The sequence below is a fragment of the Argiope bruennichi genome, chromosome 2 (genome assembly GCF_947563725.1).
Source record: "Argiope bruennichi chromosome 2, qqArgBrue1.1, whole genome shotgun sequence".
NCBI classification, from domain to species: domain Eukaryota; kingdom Metazoa; phylum Arthropoda; class Arachnida; order Araneae; family Araneidae; genus Argiope; species Argiope bruennichi.
Window position 1 is genome coordinate 77,376,682 of NC_079152.1, and position 22,602 is coordinate 77,399,283.

Genomic DNA, 22,602 nt, shown 5'->3' on the forward strand with positions numbered 1-22,602 from the left:
AAGCAAGAGTAGATGGTTTTACACACTGATAAAAATGAAGTATTTAAAAATGAATACTTCTATGTACTGTTTTTTTTAAGTACAATTGTTTCAGAAATGAGTTCAAATATAAGTGACACCTCTGAGTTAAAAACAAGTTTTTTATTTATGAAAATATGATCTCATGTTATTCTGTTCTCATACTAAAGCCATAACTGAAATTATTCAGTGAGCGTATATGCTGTATCAACATTATAGCATGAAGAAGATTAGATTTGTGCCCTTCAAAATGACGAATTATATCTTGAACAAATGTGTTGAGTATCGTGTATGAATACAAAGGAAAACTGAGTATTTTTTTTTTCAACTACTTTTAAGGGTGTTTCTAAGTTTTTTCTTCTCCATAGACCTACTGTTAAAGATTCCAGATCACATTGTTTGCTGCAATATCGCTTCAAAAAATATGAAATTTTTTGCAAAGGCAAATTGCAAATATAAGGGCTAATTAAAACAAATATGAAGGAAAAATAGTTTTGTTGTTAATATTATTTAAAAACATTTCTTTTTAATAATGCAATTTTTTAAAATTAATTTTCTTAATTTAATTTCTGCGTCATCTGCCGAATTTTACATGTCCTTATTTATATTTTATGCATAAATGTCATTATATTTATTTTAATTAATTCTTAAGATTGCTTTTTTCCCTTGTAAAAAAATTCGTATTTTATGAATCGATATTTGGAAGAGAATGCAATCTGGAAAATTTAGCATAAGGTCTATGGAGCAGAAAAATAATGACGATCACCCTTAAAATATTTCTTGGAATACACTGCTCTTGTGCGAGTCAGTCTAGTTGGCAGCTCATTGGGATACATATCGAGCTGTCTGTGTTCGAATTATTCTGCGACCAACCATGTCAATCGAGATTTCTTTTTGCAAATTTAGGTTTGCATAATTTCTGCAGATATGAAAAAAACACATACTCATATTCGATTCTCTACGTTTTCAAAAAGTGAGTGCATGCATTTCTCAAATTTAAGTCTATTGTACTTGGAACTATTATAACAACATGAAGTATTCAAGAATGAGTACATTTTACTAATTTTTAAGTTTTCTGTTTTAATAGTGAATTTTACTAATTTCAAATGATGAAAACAGTTACGATAGTGTTAAGCATCTTTTATTACAACAAGTTGAAATTCCATGGAATTTCGAATTACATAACCGTTGATTCTTCCTACATTTACAAATATTTGTTCCGCACTTGGTATTGTAATTACTTCTACCATTATCACATCGGGATTTAGCCAAAGATTCCCAGCAACTTCGCGAAATGGCCAGCCAAAGTAGAATATACAATATTAATTGCAAGTACTTCGGACTTTGGCCAAACCTCTTGGCCAAAACGCTAATTGGCCGAACTTCCAGCTTGGGCCGTAACATATATACAAAATTTTAAGAAAATATATCCATATGTTTATGCGAAATTATGTTTTGCGTAATAAAATTTTGACAAAATACACATTCTTTAAAGAATGCATTTAAACTTTTCATTTGTATACATCTAAAATAATATTTCATTTTAAATACTTAAAATTCCCCACTTCCTCATTCTCTATTTTATTAATTTTTTTTTTGTTCTAACAGTCCATTTTATTTTTCTGGACAATTTTATAACAGGCAAAGGATGTCTTTTTGCAGCAACAATTCACTCGTTGCCGTAGCTACTCTATTTTTTAGCATGTAATGACCTGAAATAATACACAATTCATTAAAAATTTCGATTATGACAGAAAAAACAATCATTGAATAACAATACAGTTATATTAGTCCTTAAGCGGGCAGCAAGTGTTGCACTTTGAATCTGCAATAAATTAACAACATTATATCTTATTGCAACGCCTTCATAGTTTTGTAATTTATTTATGATATTGTAAGCTTTCCTTTACTCCCGAGACCTTTAATAGATTTTTTTAAAGCTCTCAATTGAGCAACCACTCGCTTTTGAACATGCCTTACAAATTCACATTTCACAACTGAATCGTTAGTGAATTTTAAACAGTGAATATTACTGGTATTAAAGCGCAAAAAACTGACTTCCGGTTATTTCCGCGCTACTTCCGGTTTTGTTTTTGTTAATGTGGATTTAAAGAAACATTTATATCTTCTGATATAATAATCGTAGAAAAAAAAGATTTGAAAACGTAAATAATAGGTCTTTCAAATGATACAATAAAAAAAAAATTGTGATTTTTTTGTCAAAAACTGACTTGTCAACCCAGGTAGATAAGGTTAAAAATGGAAAGTTTTCCCAACAATTGCAGAATGTCTTTATTCTAAAATTTTTATAATTTTTAAAGATTTTTATAAGGCAATACGAAATTACCAAATTGACAAATCTTCAGAAATATCGAAGTTAAAGAAAAAAACTTCATAAATCATAAAATCATTCATAAAATTGTACATTATTTTAAATCGAGCGCTTCTGCAAAAGTTTAGTTCTGAGGTTTTTTTCAGTAGTTTAAGAAATAAACGTAATCTGTTGTAGACCACCATTTCATTTTCAGCAAGGAAAATGGCTAAATAATCCTTCGCAACGCGTGTGGTGTTATACCTCTACTGTATATATGCAGAATGTCTCAATATGAGGGTAACATTAAGAGACTTGCAGTTATACAAAATAGAATTCACATAAGAATAGGATATACAGGAGAGAATACACGATAGATACATTGTAGATGACGGTGTCCTTGTGTAGAATTCCATGTGTAGAACAAAATTAATATTGCTAAAAAGGACAGTTTTTATAAAAAAAAGTGTAAAAAGTCATTTTAATTCAAAAATATATTTCAAAATTATAACAGAAATTTGCAAAATCCTTATATTTTACGATTTAAAGTAACAATTGAGATTTTAAAGAAATTGTTCCGAAGTGTATATTTCCAAGCTCAAAGTTGGTAATAATATAATCGCCCCAATAGTTTTGTATTAGAGGTTCAATAGAGATTGGTTTAATTATTAATAATTAATCTAAAACTATATTAAATCAATAATAATTAATAATTAATATTAACTCTTTTTGATGTTGAATATAATGCACAACAGCATAATTTTTCAAATATTACTGAGCTTAGTAATATATAAGTTAAATACTTAAAAGAAGCAAATTTTTAAAAATTCTCTTTTTCTGTTTTTTAGATTAAATGGTATGTATATTTAAAAATAAAACAGCTATTGAAAATAAGATTGTCTTTATATATATATATATATATATATATATATATATATATATATATATATTCTTTTTATTCAAGAACATATTTTATCATATGAGAACATTTTCCAAAGTTTAAATAATTAATAAATAATTATTTTATATTTAAGAACCTTTATAATTCTGAAAAAAATATTTATCCCTATTTTACATTTTAAAATTAAAATTTAATCCTATCAAAAGGTATCATTTACATATTCGTAATTAACATAAAAATACAAATATTGTATTTCAAAGCTACTTACTCAATTTTTAAAGGGGTATCAAAATATATAAAACAAATCTCAACTCATCAGAAATCCTTCACCAAAAACTGAGGTATCGAAATTTTAAAATTATTTGCTGTTTCATGAAACTTAGTGTTTGTTTTGAGATTAAAATTTTATTCATAAGATTTTTGAGTTCATTTCGGTAAAACTGGAATGGAACTTTTAATACGTTACTTTGTGCAATGGCAAGATGATAAAGAATGTAGGCCGAAATTAGGTATAAATTTCCTGAATTTAAAAAAATTATCAAATAAAAGATATAGTCATGCAAAAACAGATATAACATTGTTGCCGCCCAAAAACAAAGGGAACTATTCGTTGCATGTTGCATTTATCTGCATGATAAGTAAAATCTATTAAAAATTGCTTTTAGCTATTCATGTGTTAATAAAGATGAATGGAAATGATGCTTTCCAAAAATTATTTCTGTTTCCTTATTGATTTTTTTCCCAGGTGGAAGGTTAATCTGTATCGATTTATAATTTTTCTTTCAATAAGGAAAGTAAAATGTTTGCATGGGGAAAACAAGAAAACTGCACAATATTAAACAAAACGCACAATCTCTTTAAAGCTTCTCGAAAAAGAGTTTGGATGATTTCGCATAGTATTCACATTTTGATCTGAAAAATGAAGAGAGTACTACTAAATGCATCGTGTTTGTTACTTCTTTTCGCTTCTTATGTAGATAGTCACGCATTCATGTCTCTGAAGCCTGATGACATGTTCGAATGCTTTAGGACGCTGATGTGCCCTTTAAGTAATGTTCATTTAATTCTGATAAATTTGCTAAAATAAGTGAAAATTCTTTCGATTATTTTAATAAAAAATTTTGATAGGTCTGAAAATTTGAAATATACTTGCACTATTTGTTACTAAATGTTCTATAAACCAATTCAATTATAAGAGCATAGGAGGTTAATGCATCGATATGATATTAATTTAAATAGTAGTAAAAATTGCTAAGTTTCATCATAGCAGATTGTAACTAATTATTATTTTTATTTGAAAATGGAACCTCATCAATAATTTCTTTAATTTTGAGTATAAATTTTAAATAATTTTTAAAATATTTCTCCGAGAATATTTGTTTCGATTTATTATATGTGTGATTGCACATAGTCAAAACAGAATTGCGGAACATGGACTTTTTATTCATTAACTAATTGATTTGATAAAGAACAACGTTTTGCACATATGACCAAAATATCAAGAAATCTTTAGAAATAAGTGTTTTTCATTTTTAGAACAAAAGCGAAGGATTTTATTGTAAATATAGAAATACCACTCTCTTCCACTTTATACCAGATCCTGCTCGTTTGCATAAAAGTAATGATAATAAATTTTTAATTTTCGTATAATTTACCAGGAATTATGGAACTGCAAAGGAATTTTAAATATCTTCTGCTTTAAAAATTAAAGTAATTTCGTATTCTTTTAATTATTTGAAGTGAGGGGATTTATAGAATATTTGACTGGAAATTAAAATTCCAATTAATTTATCACTATATGTAATAAAATATTTCTTGTTAAAATTATTATAAATAGTTTTAAACATATAAAAGAACTATCTGAATTGCAAAATTAGATAGAAAATATTTTTAGAATTTAATTCCATATATATAAGCTGAAAAGGTAAGACAATTCTATAATTGAAAGAATTTATTTTAAACTGGTATTTTAATATTTGTTAGCATTTTAACTATATAGATGTAGATAATTTCCTTTAGAAATAGGTTGCTGTAGATAGACCTGAAGTACGATGGATTAATGAGTCTCGATTAATGAGTTAATACCTGCATTCCGGAGACCTTAGGATTTTTTACTAACAGACCATTCAATTTTAGAAATTTATAAATAGTGAATATTTTGCGTTAGTACAACGTTTTCTACCGTAAATATAATTTCTTTCAAATTCATTGCAGCTTTACTTAGAGTTTAATTAATAGCATCTTTGAAGGAACAATTTAATTCATCAATTTTTAAACAATTTATTTTTTCACTGTTTATTAGTGTTTTTTTAGCTATATATTTTCATTGTGTAAATATCTAAAATAGGACGAGAATAAGTGTAAAATTATATATGTATTTCTTATAATTGATTCATTTTTCAGCTGAACGGGAGAAAGTTTTAAAATGCGGCAGACGCAAAAGATGATTAAAAATGATTTATACAGTGACAATCATTTCACAACTATTTTTATACCTCAACATAATTCCTATGAATATTTACGGCCTTATCTTATCATTTTATCAGAGCTCCTTTTCAGGCCACAAAACTTTTTGGTTCGCTGTCTCAGGCACTTTAGATTTTCCTGTTGGACTTTTCATCAGTCATAAAGCTTTTGCCTGAAAAAGGGTATTTTCTGGTCTCAATGGACGAAAATCGTTAAGTAAAGATTGTAAGGCTTATGTTGAATAGTAATCATTTTTTTTTGAATTCCAAAGTATTTTAAGCATAATCTTACAAGCTGGTGGAATAAAAACCTTGATTTGATAGGATGAAGGTTTTTCCTCTGCATGGAAGCTTATTTTGATTCGGGTTTTGTAGTGGTTAATACGATCCGTCACCAGTAATTATTTTATTGAGCTTGTGTTTACATTCATTAACAGTCTAGAAAAGAATTTGAGGATAGACTCGTTCTAATCTAACGGTATTCCTTTGTCGGAACAAATGAGGGTCACTCATTATAAACGTATCATTTGAAAACACAACCTTGAATTCCTTTATATATGATGGTGGAGAAAAATACTAATAAACATTTTTCGAAAATTTAAATGGTCATGCATTATCTCCTATATTAAACCATAACCACGCAAAGCTACTCCGACCTTCCTAATTAAAGGCATTCGGTTTAAATCTGACTGATCGGACTGCCGCGATAGCAACAGAGGCGAGAATTATGGTTGAGTCATAAAGGCCATCATCGGCTGTGGTACAACTCTTCCATGAGAAGCTCGTCCTGTCATCGATTGGAGGTAACCAACTTCCACCATTTCTGTATCCATAAGAAACCAACATCCATACCGGAAGTTTCTCGGTCTCATTTGTTAGATGTCCACTCTATGGGAGATGCGAAATCATGGGATCAACTTAAGGTATGGTATAATGGAGGTTCGTTAATGAATCGAAGCAATGTTTCCACTTACAGCAAACTTGATTGTTTCTCAATCAAAACGGAACCTATGCTCCGTTCCTCGTCACAAACTTGGATGAAACTTTGAGGAAATATCTATATCTAATTTCTCATTACATTACATGATAAGTAATTTTCTCTTTATACTGAAAACATTTGTTTCTGAATATATATATATATTTTTGCATTATATATTTTAACCCCCCCCCCCCCGAAAAAAAAAACTAGCAAACATCAGGAAGGACCTCCTTTGTCGTGGAGCTATTGAGCACTATTGCACTTTTGAAATTGCTCTATGTAACTGCGTGAATTACATCAAGTCAATATGAACTGAAAATGATAATGTTAACTATTGTTATTTACTATTAAACTTCAAATCCTCTAAAATATATTATATAAATTTGAGGCTTAATTAATAGCGTTCTCGTAACTCAAAGAAATCATTGAATAATAAATCTTACTTCATTTTTTCTGTCTAGATCGGACTGAAGACTTTTATAAACTAGATGAGGAATTTGCACCAGAGGTAGAACTTTTTGCTCATATGTTTTTCAAAGTTAAATTGCTATTCTGTTTTTAACTCATCTGCAGTTGATTATTTTTTTTCAAAACAAAAAGAAAAGGAAATTCAAGTGAATAAAAGTGTAACATATTTTTTTCTTTGAATTTTTAACTCATAATCAATAGTCGATTTTATTTCAGAGCAAAAACTAAACGAAATGCATATGAAGAAAATTATAACACATTTTTTTTCCACGAACGAATAGCTTTAGAATTACTGCGCTGTGTATGGTTTTATTAAGCTAATGTATCGTAACAATGAGGGGAACAACTATAAAAATCTTAGGCGAATTTACTGACAATAGTAAAAGAATTTCGATTATAAGATGATTTTTATTGTGATTACAGAAAGACCAAATATAATCAAGCATAATTCCATGATAAAATAATGTCTAGATAATTCCACTTTATAATTAATGGAATTAAGGAAGACATAAACATTAATTGATTATACAGCTAGCAATAATCTTCTAAAATAGAATGATGAAAAATCATTTGAGAGAGAGAGAGAGAGAGAGACGCACGCATGCACACACGCGCGCACACACACACAAGCAAAGCATAACTTGAAAATCAAAAAAACAAAAAAAAAATTAAAAAAAAGGAATATTACTTATAGCTAGCTCTCTGGAGTCGGGAAAAATCAAATTTCCACATGCCAGTTGGCATAGCAGGTCGTGATTGCTGCTAACATCAAGCTGACATATTAGGTGGTGGCAAGTGGCCACAACTTTACAATGTTTTCGTAAAAAAGGTGAGAATTTTATGGAACTACAACTTTTATTCATGATAAAATGTATATACATTGCATTAATACGTCCGTATAATAAGCACATATAATTTATTTTACGCATATTTGGAAGCTGAAAGAAAAAACCTGGGAATTGATCAAGAATGTATTCGGCGTTGAGGGCCCAGACAATACGCTTGAAAACTGGGTTAAATATAGAGCTGTTACCTGTGATTTTCCAGAAGACAAATTTGTAAGATCTTCTTCTGTTATATCAGCATTTTTAAAAATAAGTGAATAATTATTTTCTCAATACTAGAAAAAAAATTGAATGTTCTTTTAAAATAATTCTCCGATTCTGTACATTTACAGAAATTATAAAAACTATAGATGAATTCTTAGATAAAATTAACTAATTCGTGATAATGACACAATAATGTCAAATGTTTTATGAAAAACAACGATGTGTAAGACTTTAAACTTTTATTCTTGGGATATATTCAATCCATGCAATTAGTTGAAAATTTAAAAATATATATGTATTTATAGAAATAATTTCTATTTTTTTCTCGTTATGAAATATAATGCTAAAGTCTCATGTCATATTATGCCCAAAATGAATTTAATTTTGAAGTTATTTTAATTTAAACTGATTTTAACTATAATTAGTTTACTTAGGTACAATATTAACAATACGATAATATAATTCAATATATGATTAATTTAAATTTAAATTTTTGATAACTCATTATGCAAAAAAAAAAAAAAAAATCAATTTGAAGCGATTGAAACTTAATTTTTCTGACCTTCAGCTGTAAGAAACATTTATTTTTTTCCCTTTTTATTTTGGTATAAATATCTATGATTAATTTTTATCTTTTTTAATTTAATATCTAAAATTTCAAAAAATTATCGCTCTAAATGTATTGGATGATTTGCTTGATTATGATTTATAACATTGTTTTTTAAAACAACTCATGATAATCGATAGCAATATTTTTTCTAATTAAAGATTATATGTTTTCTTGAAAATATATTATATGTTTTATATCTGGTAATAGGTCCGGTTAATTTACGTATATACATTATACGTATACCGAAATCATCAACCAAAAATATAAATAATTAAATGTTTAATAAATGATTTCCCTATTTATGATTATATTTCACAACCAAGTTAATAGAAGTAAATGAAGAAAAATAAAATATTAAAATATGTCTAATCATTCAAAATAATTTTGAATACTTCTTTACTTTCACCTTAATTCTGGACTGGTTTTACTATTAACAAATTTTCTAGCAAAAAAAAAAAAAGAGAGATTTTTAAAATTTTTTAACTATAAATTTTTTTATTTCTAATTAATGAAGATAACTTTCATATATTAATTACTGATCTTTTTATGTTAAACGATAATAATGCTGATTAGTTAAACAATTATTGTTTGTAAATCTATAAAGAAGATGTCAATAAGCATTCACTATCGATAAAAGTGAATTATAATAAAAACGCATTTAAATAATTTTTTTTCAATTTAAGAACTTTACATAGAAAGATAAATATATTACTTTCATGCTTAAACATTATATTGTGATGTTTCTGCTAATGAATTTATATATTACTTTCAGAAAAAACTGTTCAACGAATATTTCCAGTTAGCAGGTGAACACTGGCTGGTAAGTATGTTACGAAATTCTGTCATTTTTTTCAAGGAAGTATTTTTTATTTTGCCCCGAATCCGGCTTTCAATTCCGAAACAAAAAAAAAAAAAAAAAAAAAAAAAAAAAAAAAAGCCGAGTAACCTCTATAGAAAATAGTGATTTAAAAATCATTTTGCTATAAAATATACATTATTATGCAGTGAAGATAAATATAAAATAGGAAATAATCTGAACTTCCTTTACTCGGCATCTTTTTACTAAAAATGTTAATTGTTGCCCTGAAATGAACACACAAAGCGTGATTTCATATGGATCAAACGAAAGCAGTTACAAATAGTGCAACTTAATCAATTTTTTTAAGAGCAATTTTAGCTGAAATTCCTGTTTGGAATTCTTAATGGCTATTTAAAATGAATTTGTAATGAAACAAAGGGTTTTCTATAATTAATTGAAAAAGTATTGCCAAACGGTACTGCACGAATCGTGGCAAATTCTAATCTTGAATTAATTTTGGGACACTTTTTATCAAAATAGTGAATACTTTGTTCTAAAATAATCACAGAGCGTTGGAATGTTTGTCTTAATTTTTCTAAATTATCCGGGAAATTTGAGATATGGTCTTATTAAAAATGTGAAACTTGAATAAATGGTATATTTTATAACTATTTTTTTTTCTGAAGAAAAAACAAAAAATAATTTTCTTTATCCTTGCACGCCATTAGCGTGGAAACGAATACCAAGATAAATGGATTCTTTTCGGTTTAGATGCCTATACAAAATCTAAGTGAAGCCACACAATTTCGCGATACTGATCATCACAGCATTACAGATTTCTTTCCAGACGTAAATATTGATTTTATTAAGACACTTGAGGATAGTTTGAATTAGATATATCCTACAACATTCTGTAAGTCTGTTACGAAATTCTGTCATTTTTTTCACGGAAGTATTTTTTATTTTGCCCCGAATCCGGCTTTCAATTCCGAAACAAAAAAAAAAGCCGAGTAACCTCTATAGAAAATAGTGATTTAAAAAATCATTTTGCTATAAAATATACATTGTTATGCAGTGAAGATAAATATAAAATCGGAAATAATCTGAACTTTCTTTACTCAGCATCTTTTTACTAAAAATGTGAATTGTTGCCCTGAAATGAACACACAAAGCGTGATTTCATATGGATCAAACGAAAGCAGTTAAAAATAGTGCAACTTAATCAATTTTTTTAGAGCAACTTCAGCTGAAATTTCAGTTAGGAATTCTTAATGGCTATTTAAAATAAATTTGTAATGAAACAAAGGATGTTCTATAATTAACTGAAATAGGATAGCCACACTTTACTGCACGAATGGTGGCAAATTCTAATCTTGCGTTAATTTTGGGACAATATTTAAGAAAATAGTGAATACTTTGTTCTAAAATAATCACAGAGCATTGGAATATTTGTCTTAATTTTTTGAAATGATCCAGGAAATTTGAGATACCGTCCTATTAGGTATGTGGAATTTGAATAGATGGTATATTTTATACCTATTTTTTCTCAAGAAAATCAATAAAAATTTGTCTTTCTCCTTGCACGCCATTAGCGTGGGAACGAATAAAAAGATAATTGAATTATTTTCGCTTTAGATGCCTATACAAAATCTAAGTGAAGCCACACCATTTCGCGTACTGATCATTACATCATTATCGATTTCTTTCCAGACGTAAATATTGTTCTTATTCTGGAACTTGAGGGCAGTTAGATTTAGATATATCGTACAACATTCTGTATTCGCAGCTGTAGTCATAAAGATGCCCCTCCCACCTATTTTTATGGATAGGCGTATGATTTAGATATACCACCATTTGTGAAAGATGAATAAACTCAATGAAGGAATTAAATGTTCAGTTTCCTTCATGTTCAGTTTCCTTCACTGAATGAAATGAATGGTCGTCCCTCATTTCCCCCATTCATTTCATTCAATGTTTTCCTTCATTCCTAACCATTAAAATAAATGTTATGGGGATAACTCATGTGAATAATCCATTTTTTAGTGTCTCATTCTCTTGATGTAAAGGTTTAAAGTATTGAAGACCTTTTATAAAATCATCGTGCTATGTTTTTCGATTTGGATATTTTTTTTGTCTTACATGTTCCAATTTATAAAAATCACGAAATTTGTTATTAAAGCCATTTATTACGTTTACACAGGTGGATTATAATTAAAGTTACGATTTCAAAAATTGATAACTTTAAAACTGTTGTTCTGAATATATTGACAATTTTTGCAGAACAATCGTGAGGCAATGGAATTTTGTTTGGCGAAAAGGAGAAAAAAAGTTCCTGAATGTCCCGATAGATGACGCTGTCAGTTAATGACCAAAAATGAATTTTTTAAATGCATGAATATAGAGATGGAAAAATATAGTTCAATGTTTTACTAAAAAATTATTAAAGATAAGACAAGAATAAATATTTAAAGTAATGACAATGACAAGAAAAAAAAAATAGCTTCATGGTTAAAACTTGTTAATGATTGGTGGTTAAGGCATAAGTTGTTCGATATATCCTCTGCATTGTTACGCTACTAATTGGAAGCGCAAAACTGCATGCTCCACAATAGATCGGAGAATATATGTACTGATGCAATGGATGTGGTGACGCTTGCCTTCAAATCTGCTAGATTCTCAATCCACACCGCTGTAAACAAAATTCTTCAGATACTCCCAAAGCCACCACCGGTTTAAATCAGGGGAATGTGGCGGCCACGTTGTTGGGAAATGGCAACTTATGATTCTACCATTTCCAAAATGAGCACTCAATATTTGCTTCTTAGGAGTTCCAAAATGCACAATAGCATTACCTTGCATGAATATTGTACGATCCTCACACTAACACTGCTGAAGTGCCGGGAGGACATGGATACGTAAAAGTACTTAATACCACTAACCAGTATCTGTGCAGGTAACGGGACCCGAATATACAGCATTCGGCCATTCAAGCATCACTGTTAGTCTGTTCTTGTAATGCTGTAGCCACATCTTCCACCGCCGCATACAGTGGTTTCTCCGAATTTAGCAATCATTTTTTACAGACCATTTGTGGTTATTGGACCCAATTTTATGGATGCTAATGTCAGAAACATCCTGATAGCTATAAGTGCACAGTCATTGTTCTTATAAAAAAGCTTCAAGAGCAGAGCACGATCCTTCATAGTCAGAGTCATGATGAAGCATTCAGGCAAATAGCTGGTGCTGTGCATTTTTGTGGTAGCTAAGTCTGCGGTGCGTCTGTCACGTATAAGTAATTCGCATATCTCCAGACAATGTGAACACTGACAGCTTAATCTATTGTTACATTTTGGTAATATACTCATGTCCAAAATTAAGGTCACAAAAATGTTTTTCAAAGTAATTATAAATAGCTACCAGTAAAATTTAAACAAATTATATTCTGTATATTGTGAAGGATCGGTAACACGATATTAACCTTTGTTGTGGGGAAAAAATGTTGTTTAGCATTAGTTTTTGAGGAACTACTGAAATTAGACCGCTTAGGCATCTGGGATTTTCCCCTGTACTTTTATGAAAATTGCATTAAAACAAAAAATTTAACCTGTTTCCAGAGAGAATGAGTTCTCATAATCGTTTAGACGATTCCTTGAGATGGAGAGCCACTGGCAGGCTTGAAGCAGGGCAGTCTCAGGCGGAGGTGGCTCGATGGTTACAAATGGCACCGAAAGTGGTATTCAGGTTGTGTAATCAATTCCAAACAAGTGGTACTGTAACCAGGAAAGCCGGCCAAGGCTGTCACAGAGCAACGACGCCTGCACAGGATCGCTATTTGGCATTAAGTGCACGACGGCATAGGCTGACAACGGCTCCTCAACTTGCTCCTGACCTTGCTGCTGCGTCAGGAATAAGAATTTCCAGACGAACAGTATACAGGCGTCTAGCAGAGAGGGCCCTTTATGCCCAGCGACCAGTTGAGTGCGTCACTTTGAATGCATCCTACAGAAAAGCCAGGTTGTTCTGGCGCAGAACACATCAGTCGTGGGCACAGCAAGAATGGGGGCGTGTTCTTTTCAGTGATGAGTCGAGATTTACCACACAGAGTGACACTCGTCGAATCTTCATCCGGAAAGAGAGAGGAGCTCGTAATCCCTCCTACGTAAAAGAAATTGACAGATTTGGTGGCAGAGGAATGATTGTCTGAGGTGGCATAATGTTAGGCAGTTATACACCACTGCACGTCTTCGATGCTGGTACTGTCAATGCACATCACTATAGGGATGAGATCCTTGAAATCTATGTGAGGTTGTTCCGGGGTGCTTTTGGCCCAGACTTCATGTTTATGGACGATAACGCTCGTTCAAACAGAGGCCAGATCGTTGATGATTTTCTTGAGGAAGAACTTATTCGACGTATGGACTGGCAATCGAGGTCCCCGGATCACAATCCTATTGAATATGTTTGGGATGGTCTCGGAAGAGCCATTGCACAGCGTAACCCCCCTCCTAATACCTCCCAAGAGTTAAAAGCCATGCTTTTGGAAGAATGGGCTTTGTTGCCCCAAGCATTTATTGACACCCTCATAAACAGTATGAAAGCTCGTTGTGAAGCCTGTATAGCAGTGCACGGTGGTCATACTCCATATTAGACAGGCTTTCCCCGAGATAAATGCTTTATCTCTGATTCATAATGTAACACTTTTTCATATAACCTGATTTTTAATTTCCAATTAAAATCTTTTCTATGTTCTTATGTGTCTATTTTCGTTCTTCCATTGTAGTGTACCTCTGTGCCAAATTTCGTGGCAATACAGTGAATAGTTTTTCATTTTTCGCAGATTTTATGCTTGTAACCTTAATTTTGGACATGAGTGTATTTTTTCCTTCACTAAACGAAATTTCATTGCTTCACGATTGTTCTTCTAAAATATCAACTCATTCTGATTAATAGTTTTAAAATTATTGATTTTTGAAAACGTAACTTTAATTATAATCACCCTGTATATTATGTAAGGCATTTCAATTCATATACCTCAATCAATTTTTGAGTTGTATTGCTTAGAGATAGACATAAGGCCAGAATTTTGTTTTTCGAACTGAATGAGGTGTGGTATTTGGAGATTCTTCAAAATGCAGAGCTCGAATATTTTGTAAATTTAAATATTTTCGCTATACTTAGTATACGAGAAAGTTGAAAGTTAAAATTGATCTAATATTTAAATATCTCATACGCACTGCTCTAATATAAAATGCCTACATGGTGTTTAAAAATTGTTTGAATAATTCTTCGTTTATAAAATGGCTTTTCAAACTGTTACAACGTATATTTCCTTCGCTTCCTTATCCGTCTTGATTCGGGATTTTCATGATAGTACTTAGGCAGGCTGACAAGTAAAGTAAAATATGATTATGAAAATTCAAATTCATCTAAGGTAAATGAAGTTCATACTCATAGAAACAAAAATTACGAAGCTGGTAAAAGATATAACATTTATTTTGATCACTGGATTTCCCCTTGTTTCTTTTAGGAAGCTTGTATTGACAACTTCTCAGAAAAGTGCAAACACTCAGAAGAAGCTGCAGTAAGTATATTTTTTATTAACTGTCAAATGCCCTATTCAAGATCCGCTTGAAATATATATAATTTAAAAAGTCAGCTATATCTCTATAATAAATATTACAAGTGCACAAAAGAATAATTTAAGCAGAATTTCTTGTATTAAAATCAGCATGACAACTTTTTTATTTGAAAAGAAGAAGTTGCGAGTTCGATGAAATAATTTTACTGTTATTGTGCTTAACTGAAACTTGTAATTATAGATATTGAGTTTCTGGAGGAAATTCTCAATTTTTCAATAATAACAACAATAAATTCATACTGATTGGAAGAAATATGAATATATCATACTTTAACATATATTCGGACACATTCTTAATTTGGCTATTGGGTTGGTGACATCCTAGAAACCTTCTATATATAAATTTTCAATACACCATATAAAATGAAACTTATTCAAAAATGGCATAATATGACACTATTAAACCTGAAGTGAACTCCGAAATAAGTCCAATAAAACCTAAATATCATCATAAAAATTGCATTTGCTTAATTGTTTCCTTTTTAGGGTTTGAATGGCGTGTTTGACGATGATAGCACACACTTGGTTTCGATAGTCAAAAAAAAAAAATATTGTTGCAAATTTTTATAACAATCAATAAAATAGAAACTCCTTTTTTTTCAAAACGGAAGTTTTATTTATTTCATTTAAAGGGATTTTTATCAAAACATCTCATTGCTTGTCTAGAAAAAATTGCCCTAACTCCCTCTGTGGGGACGTGAATTATTTTTTTGCAATCCGCAGAAATTACGAAATTGGTCGGAGGCGTATTTGAGGTTGAAGATGTGATATTTGAAGCCATTTAACTTCCCGCCAATGGTAACCATCTGTTCGCTGAACCAATTAATATTATTAATTTAGCCATTACATCAAATTTGACGAATTATATGTTACACAACAACAAAAAATATAATTTTAAATTATATTTACACTCTAAATATGGAGCATTCTGATTACTTGTCATAACTTCTAAAACGGTGAAATAAATTGACGAAATCGGCTCAGTTGTAGAAGCTCGACTATTTTGACAAATGTTTATTTTCCGATATGGTGGACTTCATAGCTTGTTTAAGGGCCATGAGATTTCATATTAAATATAATTTCACGATATCAGTACAAGGGCTGTTATAGGAAACATCTTTGTACACGCCTCCCTTCCGCCAAAATGTAAAATGAAATAATACTTTTGAGATTTCTCTTGAGAGTATATGGTGATGTAGGATAGAAGTGCATTGATGACAAATCAAGTGATCATGAACTTTCATATAAAATGAAAATTCACGAAATTGAGCCTGTGGTGATGCTATTGAACTGGCCCTTTGGTTTTGTTAGTTATTTTGAACGTATAAATTAACTAAGATTAAGCCAAATTTTAGCATTTCCACCAATAACTTTTGAATGAATCCTTCTATAAAGTTAATTATTATTCCTTTTAAAGTAAGCATTATTATATTATTTTTCTAAAGATTTTAGTTTAAACATGGTAATATATTTTTGTAATCTTTGTTAAGATTATTAATTTTAGTGATCTGCGGCCCAAGTCATTTGAAAACTCAGTGTTTTATTTCTTACAAAAGAGGGAATAAGGAGAATAATAAACAGACAAGTTGTAGAGCTATCTTTTAAAGTGAAGAAGGTTTTTGCTTTATTAACAGAGAAAAGGTAACTCAATACTATTGCAGTGATATCACTGAATCATTATGAGAAGAGCATGTCAACGTTTTTAATTAGAACTCTCAGTAAAAATGATTTCGAATTGACAATGGATACATAATTTCCTTCATGATTCTAATTAATGAGGACTTTGATGTCCTGGTCGATTGGCAATATAATTTTGCAATTGCTACATATGTAGCGTTAAAAACTTTATGTATCTTATTCGAAAAAAAATTTCTATCATAATGAAATAATAATTGACTATATTTTGTACGAGATTCATTGTTTTGACTCACTATTTTTAGAAAAAATAATCAATAATCATTTCAAGTCATATATTTTTTGAATTTTTTTGAATTTTATATTGGCAATTAATGAGTGAAAGTGAAAGCTCTTTCGTTTTTTCTAAAGCTCAATCACTTTTTTTTTACTTTTTATTAATATTTTATTCAATCTATTATTCAATCCATTTCCATTGAGAAAAGTTTGCAGCGACCTGAACAGATGATAGTCAGTTCGTGCAATATCAGGATAATGTGCTAGCTGATGTCCAGTTTTCCAACTCAACTCTCCAATTTTTTTGCGTGGTTTTTCTTGCCACATGTTTTATAGCATTGTCCTAATGAGGAATTATACCCTTTCTGTTGGCCAAAGATGGATGTTTATATTGAATTTCTTTATTTAATAGATCAAATATCAAACAGTAATAATCAGTATAGGCCGTTCCATTTTCTTTCACCAATGGTCCCATAAACAACACAACATAACTTTCATCTGGTGTACGCTAGCTTTGGATGTGGACGGTGGTGCCTTCCCTTTGTAAACACATGCCCTTTTTCTAATCATTTATTTTTCACTAAGTGGTCCAAAAACGGTCCCCTTTTGTGACGAGCAAGATTTGAAAAATATATCGAAATTTTCTCCATTAAATTTTTTTAAGCTTAATTCGTGTGAAACCCAAACAGAGAGTTTGGACACGAAATCAAGCCTTTTAATGCGATCCAAAGCAATAGTCTGCCAAGCTTGAAGCCCATTTCTGTGGAAGTTAATGTGGGATTTTGTCTGTTCAAACTGCGTAGCTCTTCGTCATTGACATGTGACGGTCTTCCCGATCTGGGTTCATCTTTCAAAGAAAAAACCACAAGAATAAAATTTCGCAAACCACTATGGCATTTCCCCTCCAAACATGTCACACAAGTTTATTTTGCCTCTATCGAGCTATTTCCTTTTTAAAACTCATACAGCATACAATGTCTTTTGTTCTCTTTTTCTTCACTCATATTAATACTTTCACAAATTTAAAAATCTGTCAAAATTCGAAAAAAAATATGTATAAATCATCAATTATATAGTAAACTAACTGTTTAAAAATTTTTCAGTGGTATCAGAATTATTGCTAAGGACCGACAATGCATAAAATTACACCTTCTTAAAAACCACAGAATTTTTCCTTATGCCCAATAGTTAATGTTATGCCCAATAGTTAGCCTGGGTTCGGAGACAGATTTTAAAAAATCCTTCGATTATTAATTTTAGTACATTTTTTTGATGATTTTGACGCAAAACAATGAATAATATCAATAAAAAAATTAAAAATAATTTAATAACCTCAATTGATGTATTTTAGGTAACATTTGATGAAATTCGAGCAAAACGCAAAATACTTTACACCAAATTCAAATTCTCCAATTTAAATTAAATTTCTACATAACAGAGTTATTGTACTTATAAAAGCAATGAACTGAAAGCTAAGAATAATATACAAATGAAAAAAAAAAGGATATTTATGGTAAAAATACTGTAAAAATCATAGGTACTACTGGCGATAAAGTGCTAAAAATCAAAAACTATTGACATTAGACCTAAATCCTCAATTCATTGTCTTCATAACATTTATTGTAATATATATACATAATTTGAAGAAAATATGTCTATAAATTTATGCGAAATTATGTTTTGAGTAGTAAAATTTTGACAAAAAAACACACAAACATTTTTTAAAGTTTGCATTTAAGGTTTTGATTTGTACACATCTAAAATAGTATTTCATTTTAAATAGTTAAAATTCCCCATTTCCTTATTCTCTGTTTTATTAATTTTTTTTTGTTCTAATAGTCCATTTTATTTTTCTGGATAATTTTGTAACAGGCAAAGGATGTCTTTTTTCAGCAACAATTCGTTCGTTGCTGAAGCTATTGTATTTTGTTAGGATATAATGACCTGGAATAATTCCCAGTTCAGTAAAAATTTCTATTATGACAGAAAAAAACAGCATTGAATAACAATAGAGCTATATTAGTCCATAAGCGCGATGTTTTCAATTCAACAAACGTATTTATGGGAATAATTGTCCATAATAGATTGTAAAATTTTCATTAACATTTTGTGTTTTCCCATGAAGGCATTTTTTAAGAAGATTTTGGTTTCTTAATTTAATATAAGTAGGCTTAATAATATTCATAATAATTTTTGGAGTCCTATACTTGAGCTTTTATATTTCTGACTTTTGAAAGTGCACGTCGGTACTTGGTTGGTTGGCTGCATTTGCACCAAGAATTCTTTCCTTTTGGGAGTCGTCCATGCATTGTCTTTTTATTACTGTAACAAATATGACCAAATGCAGCAAGTGTTGCACTTTGAATCTGCAATAAATTAGCAACATTATATCTTATTGCAACACCTTAATAGTTTTGTAATTTATTTATGACACTGCCCCTAAGCTTTCCTTTACCACCGAGACCTTTAATAGATTTTTTTAAAGCTCTTAATTGCGCAACCGCTCGCTTTTAAACATGCCCTACAATTCACATTTCACAACGGAACCGTTAGTGTATTTTAAACAATGAATATTAATGGCATTAAAGGGCAAAAAACTGACTTCCGGTTATTTCCGCGCTACTTCCGGTTTCGTTTTTGTTAATGGTGATTTATAGAAACATTTATATCTTCTGATATAATAATCGTAAAAAAAGAAAAAAAAGTTTTGGAAATTTAAATAATAGGTCTTTTAAATTAAACATTAAAAAAATTGTGATTTTTAGTCAAAAACTGTCTTGTCAACCCAGGCAGATAAGGTTAAAAATGGAAAATTTTTCCAAGAACTGCAAAATGTCTTTATTTTCGAATTTTTATAATTTTTAAAAAAAATTATCAGGCAATACGAAATCACCAAATTGACAGAAATATCGAAGTTAAAGAAAAAAAAAATTAAAAAATCATAAAATTTTAGATTATTTTAAATCGAGCACTTCTGCAAAGGTTTAGTCCTGAGATTTTTCAGTAGTTTTAAGAAAAAACTTAATATGTAGTAGACAATCATTTCATTTTGAGCAAGGAAAATGGCTAAATATTCCTTCGCAACGCATGTGGTGTTATACTTCTACTTTATATATGCAGAATGTCTCAATATGAGGGTTACAAATTTCTAAGAGACTTGCAGTTATACAAAATAGAATTCACATAAGAATAGGATATACAGGATAGAATACACGATAGATAAATTGTAGATGACGGTGTCCTTGTGTAGAATTCCATGTGTAGAACAAAATTAATATCGCTAAAAAGGACAGTTTTTATAAAAAAAAGTGTAAAAAGTCATTTTAATTCAAAAATATATTTCAAAATTATAACAGAAATTTGCAAAATTCTTATATTTTATGATTTAAAGTAACAATTGAGATTTTTAAGAAATTGTTCCGAAGTGTATATTTCCAAGCTCAAAGTTGGTAATAATATAATCACCCCAATAGTTTTGTATTAGAGGCTCAATAGAGATTGGTTTAATTATTAATAATTAATCTAAAACTATATTAAATCAATAATAATTAATAATTAATATTAACTTTTTTTGATGTTGAATATAATGCACAACAGCATATTTTTTTAAATATTACTGATCTTAGTAATATATAAGTTAAATACTTAAAAGAAGCAAATTTTTAAAAATTCTCTTTTTCTATTTTTTAGATTAAATGTTATGTATATTTAAAAATTATAAAGCTATTGAAAATAAGATTGCCTTTATATATATATATATATATATTCTTTTTATTCAAGAACATATTTTATCATATGAGAACATTTTCCAAATTTTAAAAAAATTAATAAATAATAATTTTATAATTAAAAACCTTTATACTTCTGAAAAAAATATTTATCCTTATTTTACATTTTAAAATTAAAATTTAATCCTATCAAAAGGTATAATTTACATATTCGCACTAAACATAAAAATACAAATTTTGTATTTCAAGTTAAGGAAAGAGATTTAGAGTTATGCAGAATATAATTCACATAAGAATAGGATATACATGATAGAATACCGAATAGATACACTGTACATGATGGTGTCCATGTATAAAATTCCCTAGTGTTGTTGCGTAAATATTTCATTTTAACATTCTATAACAAGATTGAATGATGTCAAATGCGTCCACTTTCTGTGGAGTGAAATCTTAATCAATGACATTTCATTGGTATTACATCTGTCGTTAGCAGATTAAAATTTTATCGTAAATGGATGACGTTTTAAAATGCTTCTCAATAGTCGAATCAAGATGCATCACATACTTTGTGAGAGCTACAAAGCTCATGCATGAAGAGATTCATACCAAACACAATTCTCCAAGCAAAAAAAAAATAAAAAAATAAAAATAAAAAAAAAGAAACAGCATGCGAATATCAAAATATTTTTTAACATTTGAAATAAATATCTTGGTGACGTCACTGATTGATATGAATATGTGGGACTACGAAAAGTCTTTACATTAATGGTGATGAAGTGTACTTGAACTATATAATTTGGATTTGCTGACATCACCTGTAGTATTGTTGGTGCGCCACTGGTAATGATCAAGTTCTGCTCATGAGAACTGCCTTGACTTCATGGTTTATAATAACTGGATCCTGATTTTTTTATGTTGAAATACAGAGCTTCTGCAAGATAATCAAGATCACAATAAACTCAGAACACATGCAGTACTAGCATGTGCAATACTAGTTTTGAAACAATTTTCACTCAACCTTCATATGGGATTTCGAGTCATCTAGGTGACCTTATCCCTCCAAGATATGTTGTTCTTAGAACTAGGTTGGCGTTGAGACACATTGTATAAACGTTTCAGAGAAGAGGCCAGTGCTATCACGCACTTATCAATAATTGACATTGAAAGTTATTCATACATAAGTAACTCGACGAAATTTAATCAATGTTGTTTAATGAAATTTCTTATTTTAGGCAAAAGTTACTGATTACTACGAGGGACAGTTTGTGAATGGAAATTGTAAGAAGAGTGGAGGAACGGACCCGATAACGATGAAGAAACCAATGTTTGGATGAAAACTTGACTGATCAATCTTTGAAAAGTTTGATTTGGTTTATTTTACAGGAATTGTATTGATTTGAAACTATATTAAAAATTATTTCAGCAAATATGCAAAAAGTATGCCATTAATGTTTTAATGCAATTTATTATTATCTCAATATGGAAAGGTATATATGCATCAAAAAATTATTTACAAAGGAAAACATGACTGAGAGAGTACACAATATTTGTCGTTGGAATGAAGTTCAAAAGTTATTAAAATTGCGTCGACAAATTTTTATTTCCTTGTTTTCTTTTCTTTGTGAACACTGAGACAGAAACGATAGTTTTTATCATCTGTGCATTTTACTTCTCTACTAATAATAAAAGAGAATACAAGTGCGTGTTCATCACTTTTTGTGTGCA

General features: G+C 29.6%; 1 protein-coding gene across 1 annotated transcript; it reads left to right on the top strand.

The window, feature by feature from the left end:
* The first annotated feature begins 4,138 nt into the window (after window positions 1–4,138).
* On the top strand, window positions 4,139–22,309 carry LOC129961770 (uncharacterized). The gene is made up of 6 exons (XM_056075333.1): window positions 4,139–4,279; window positions 7,136–7,182; window positions 8,081–8,200; window positions 9,574–9,621; window positions 15,128–15,181; window positions 22,110–22,309. Exons 1-6 carry the CDS (start codon window positions 4,150–4,152, stop codon window positions 22,209–22,211), a joined length of 501 nt encoding a protein of 166 aa, XP_055931308.1. The 5' UTR covers window positions 4,139–4,149; the 3' UTR covers window positions 22,212–22,309.
* Window positions 22,310–22,602: the final 293 nt, after the last annotated feature.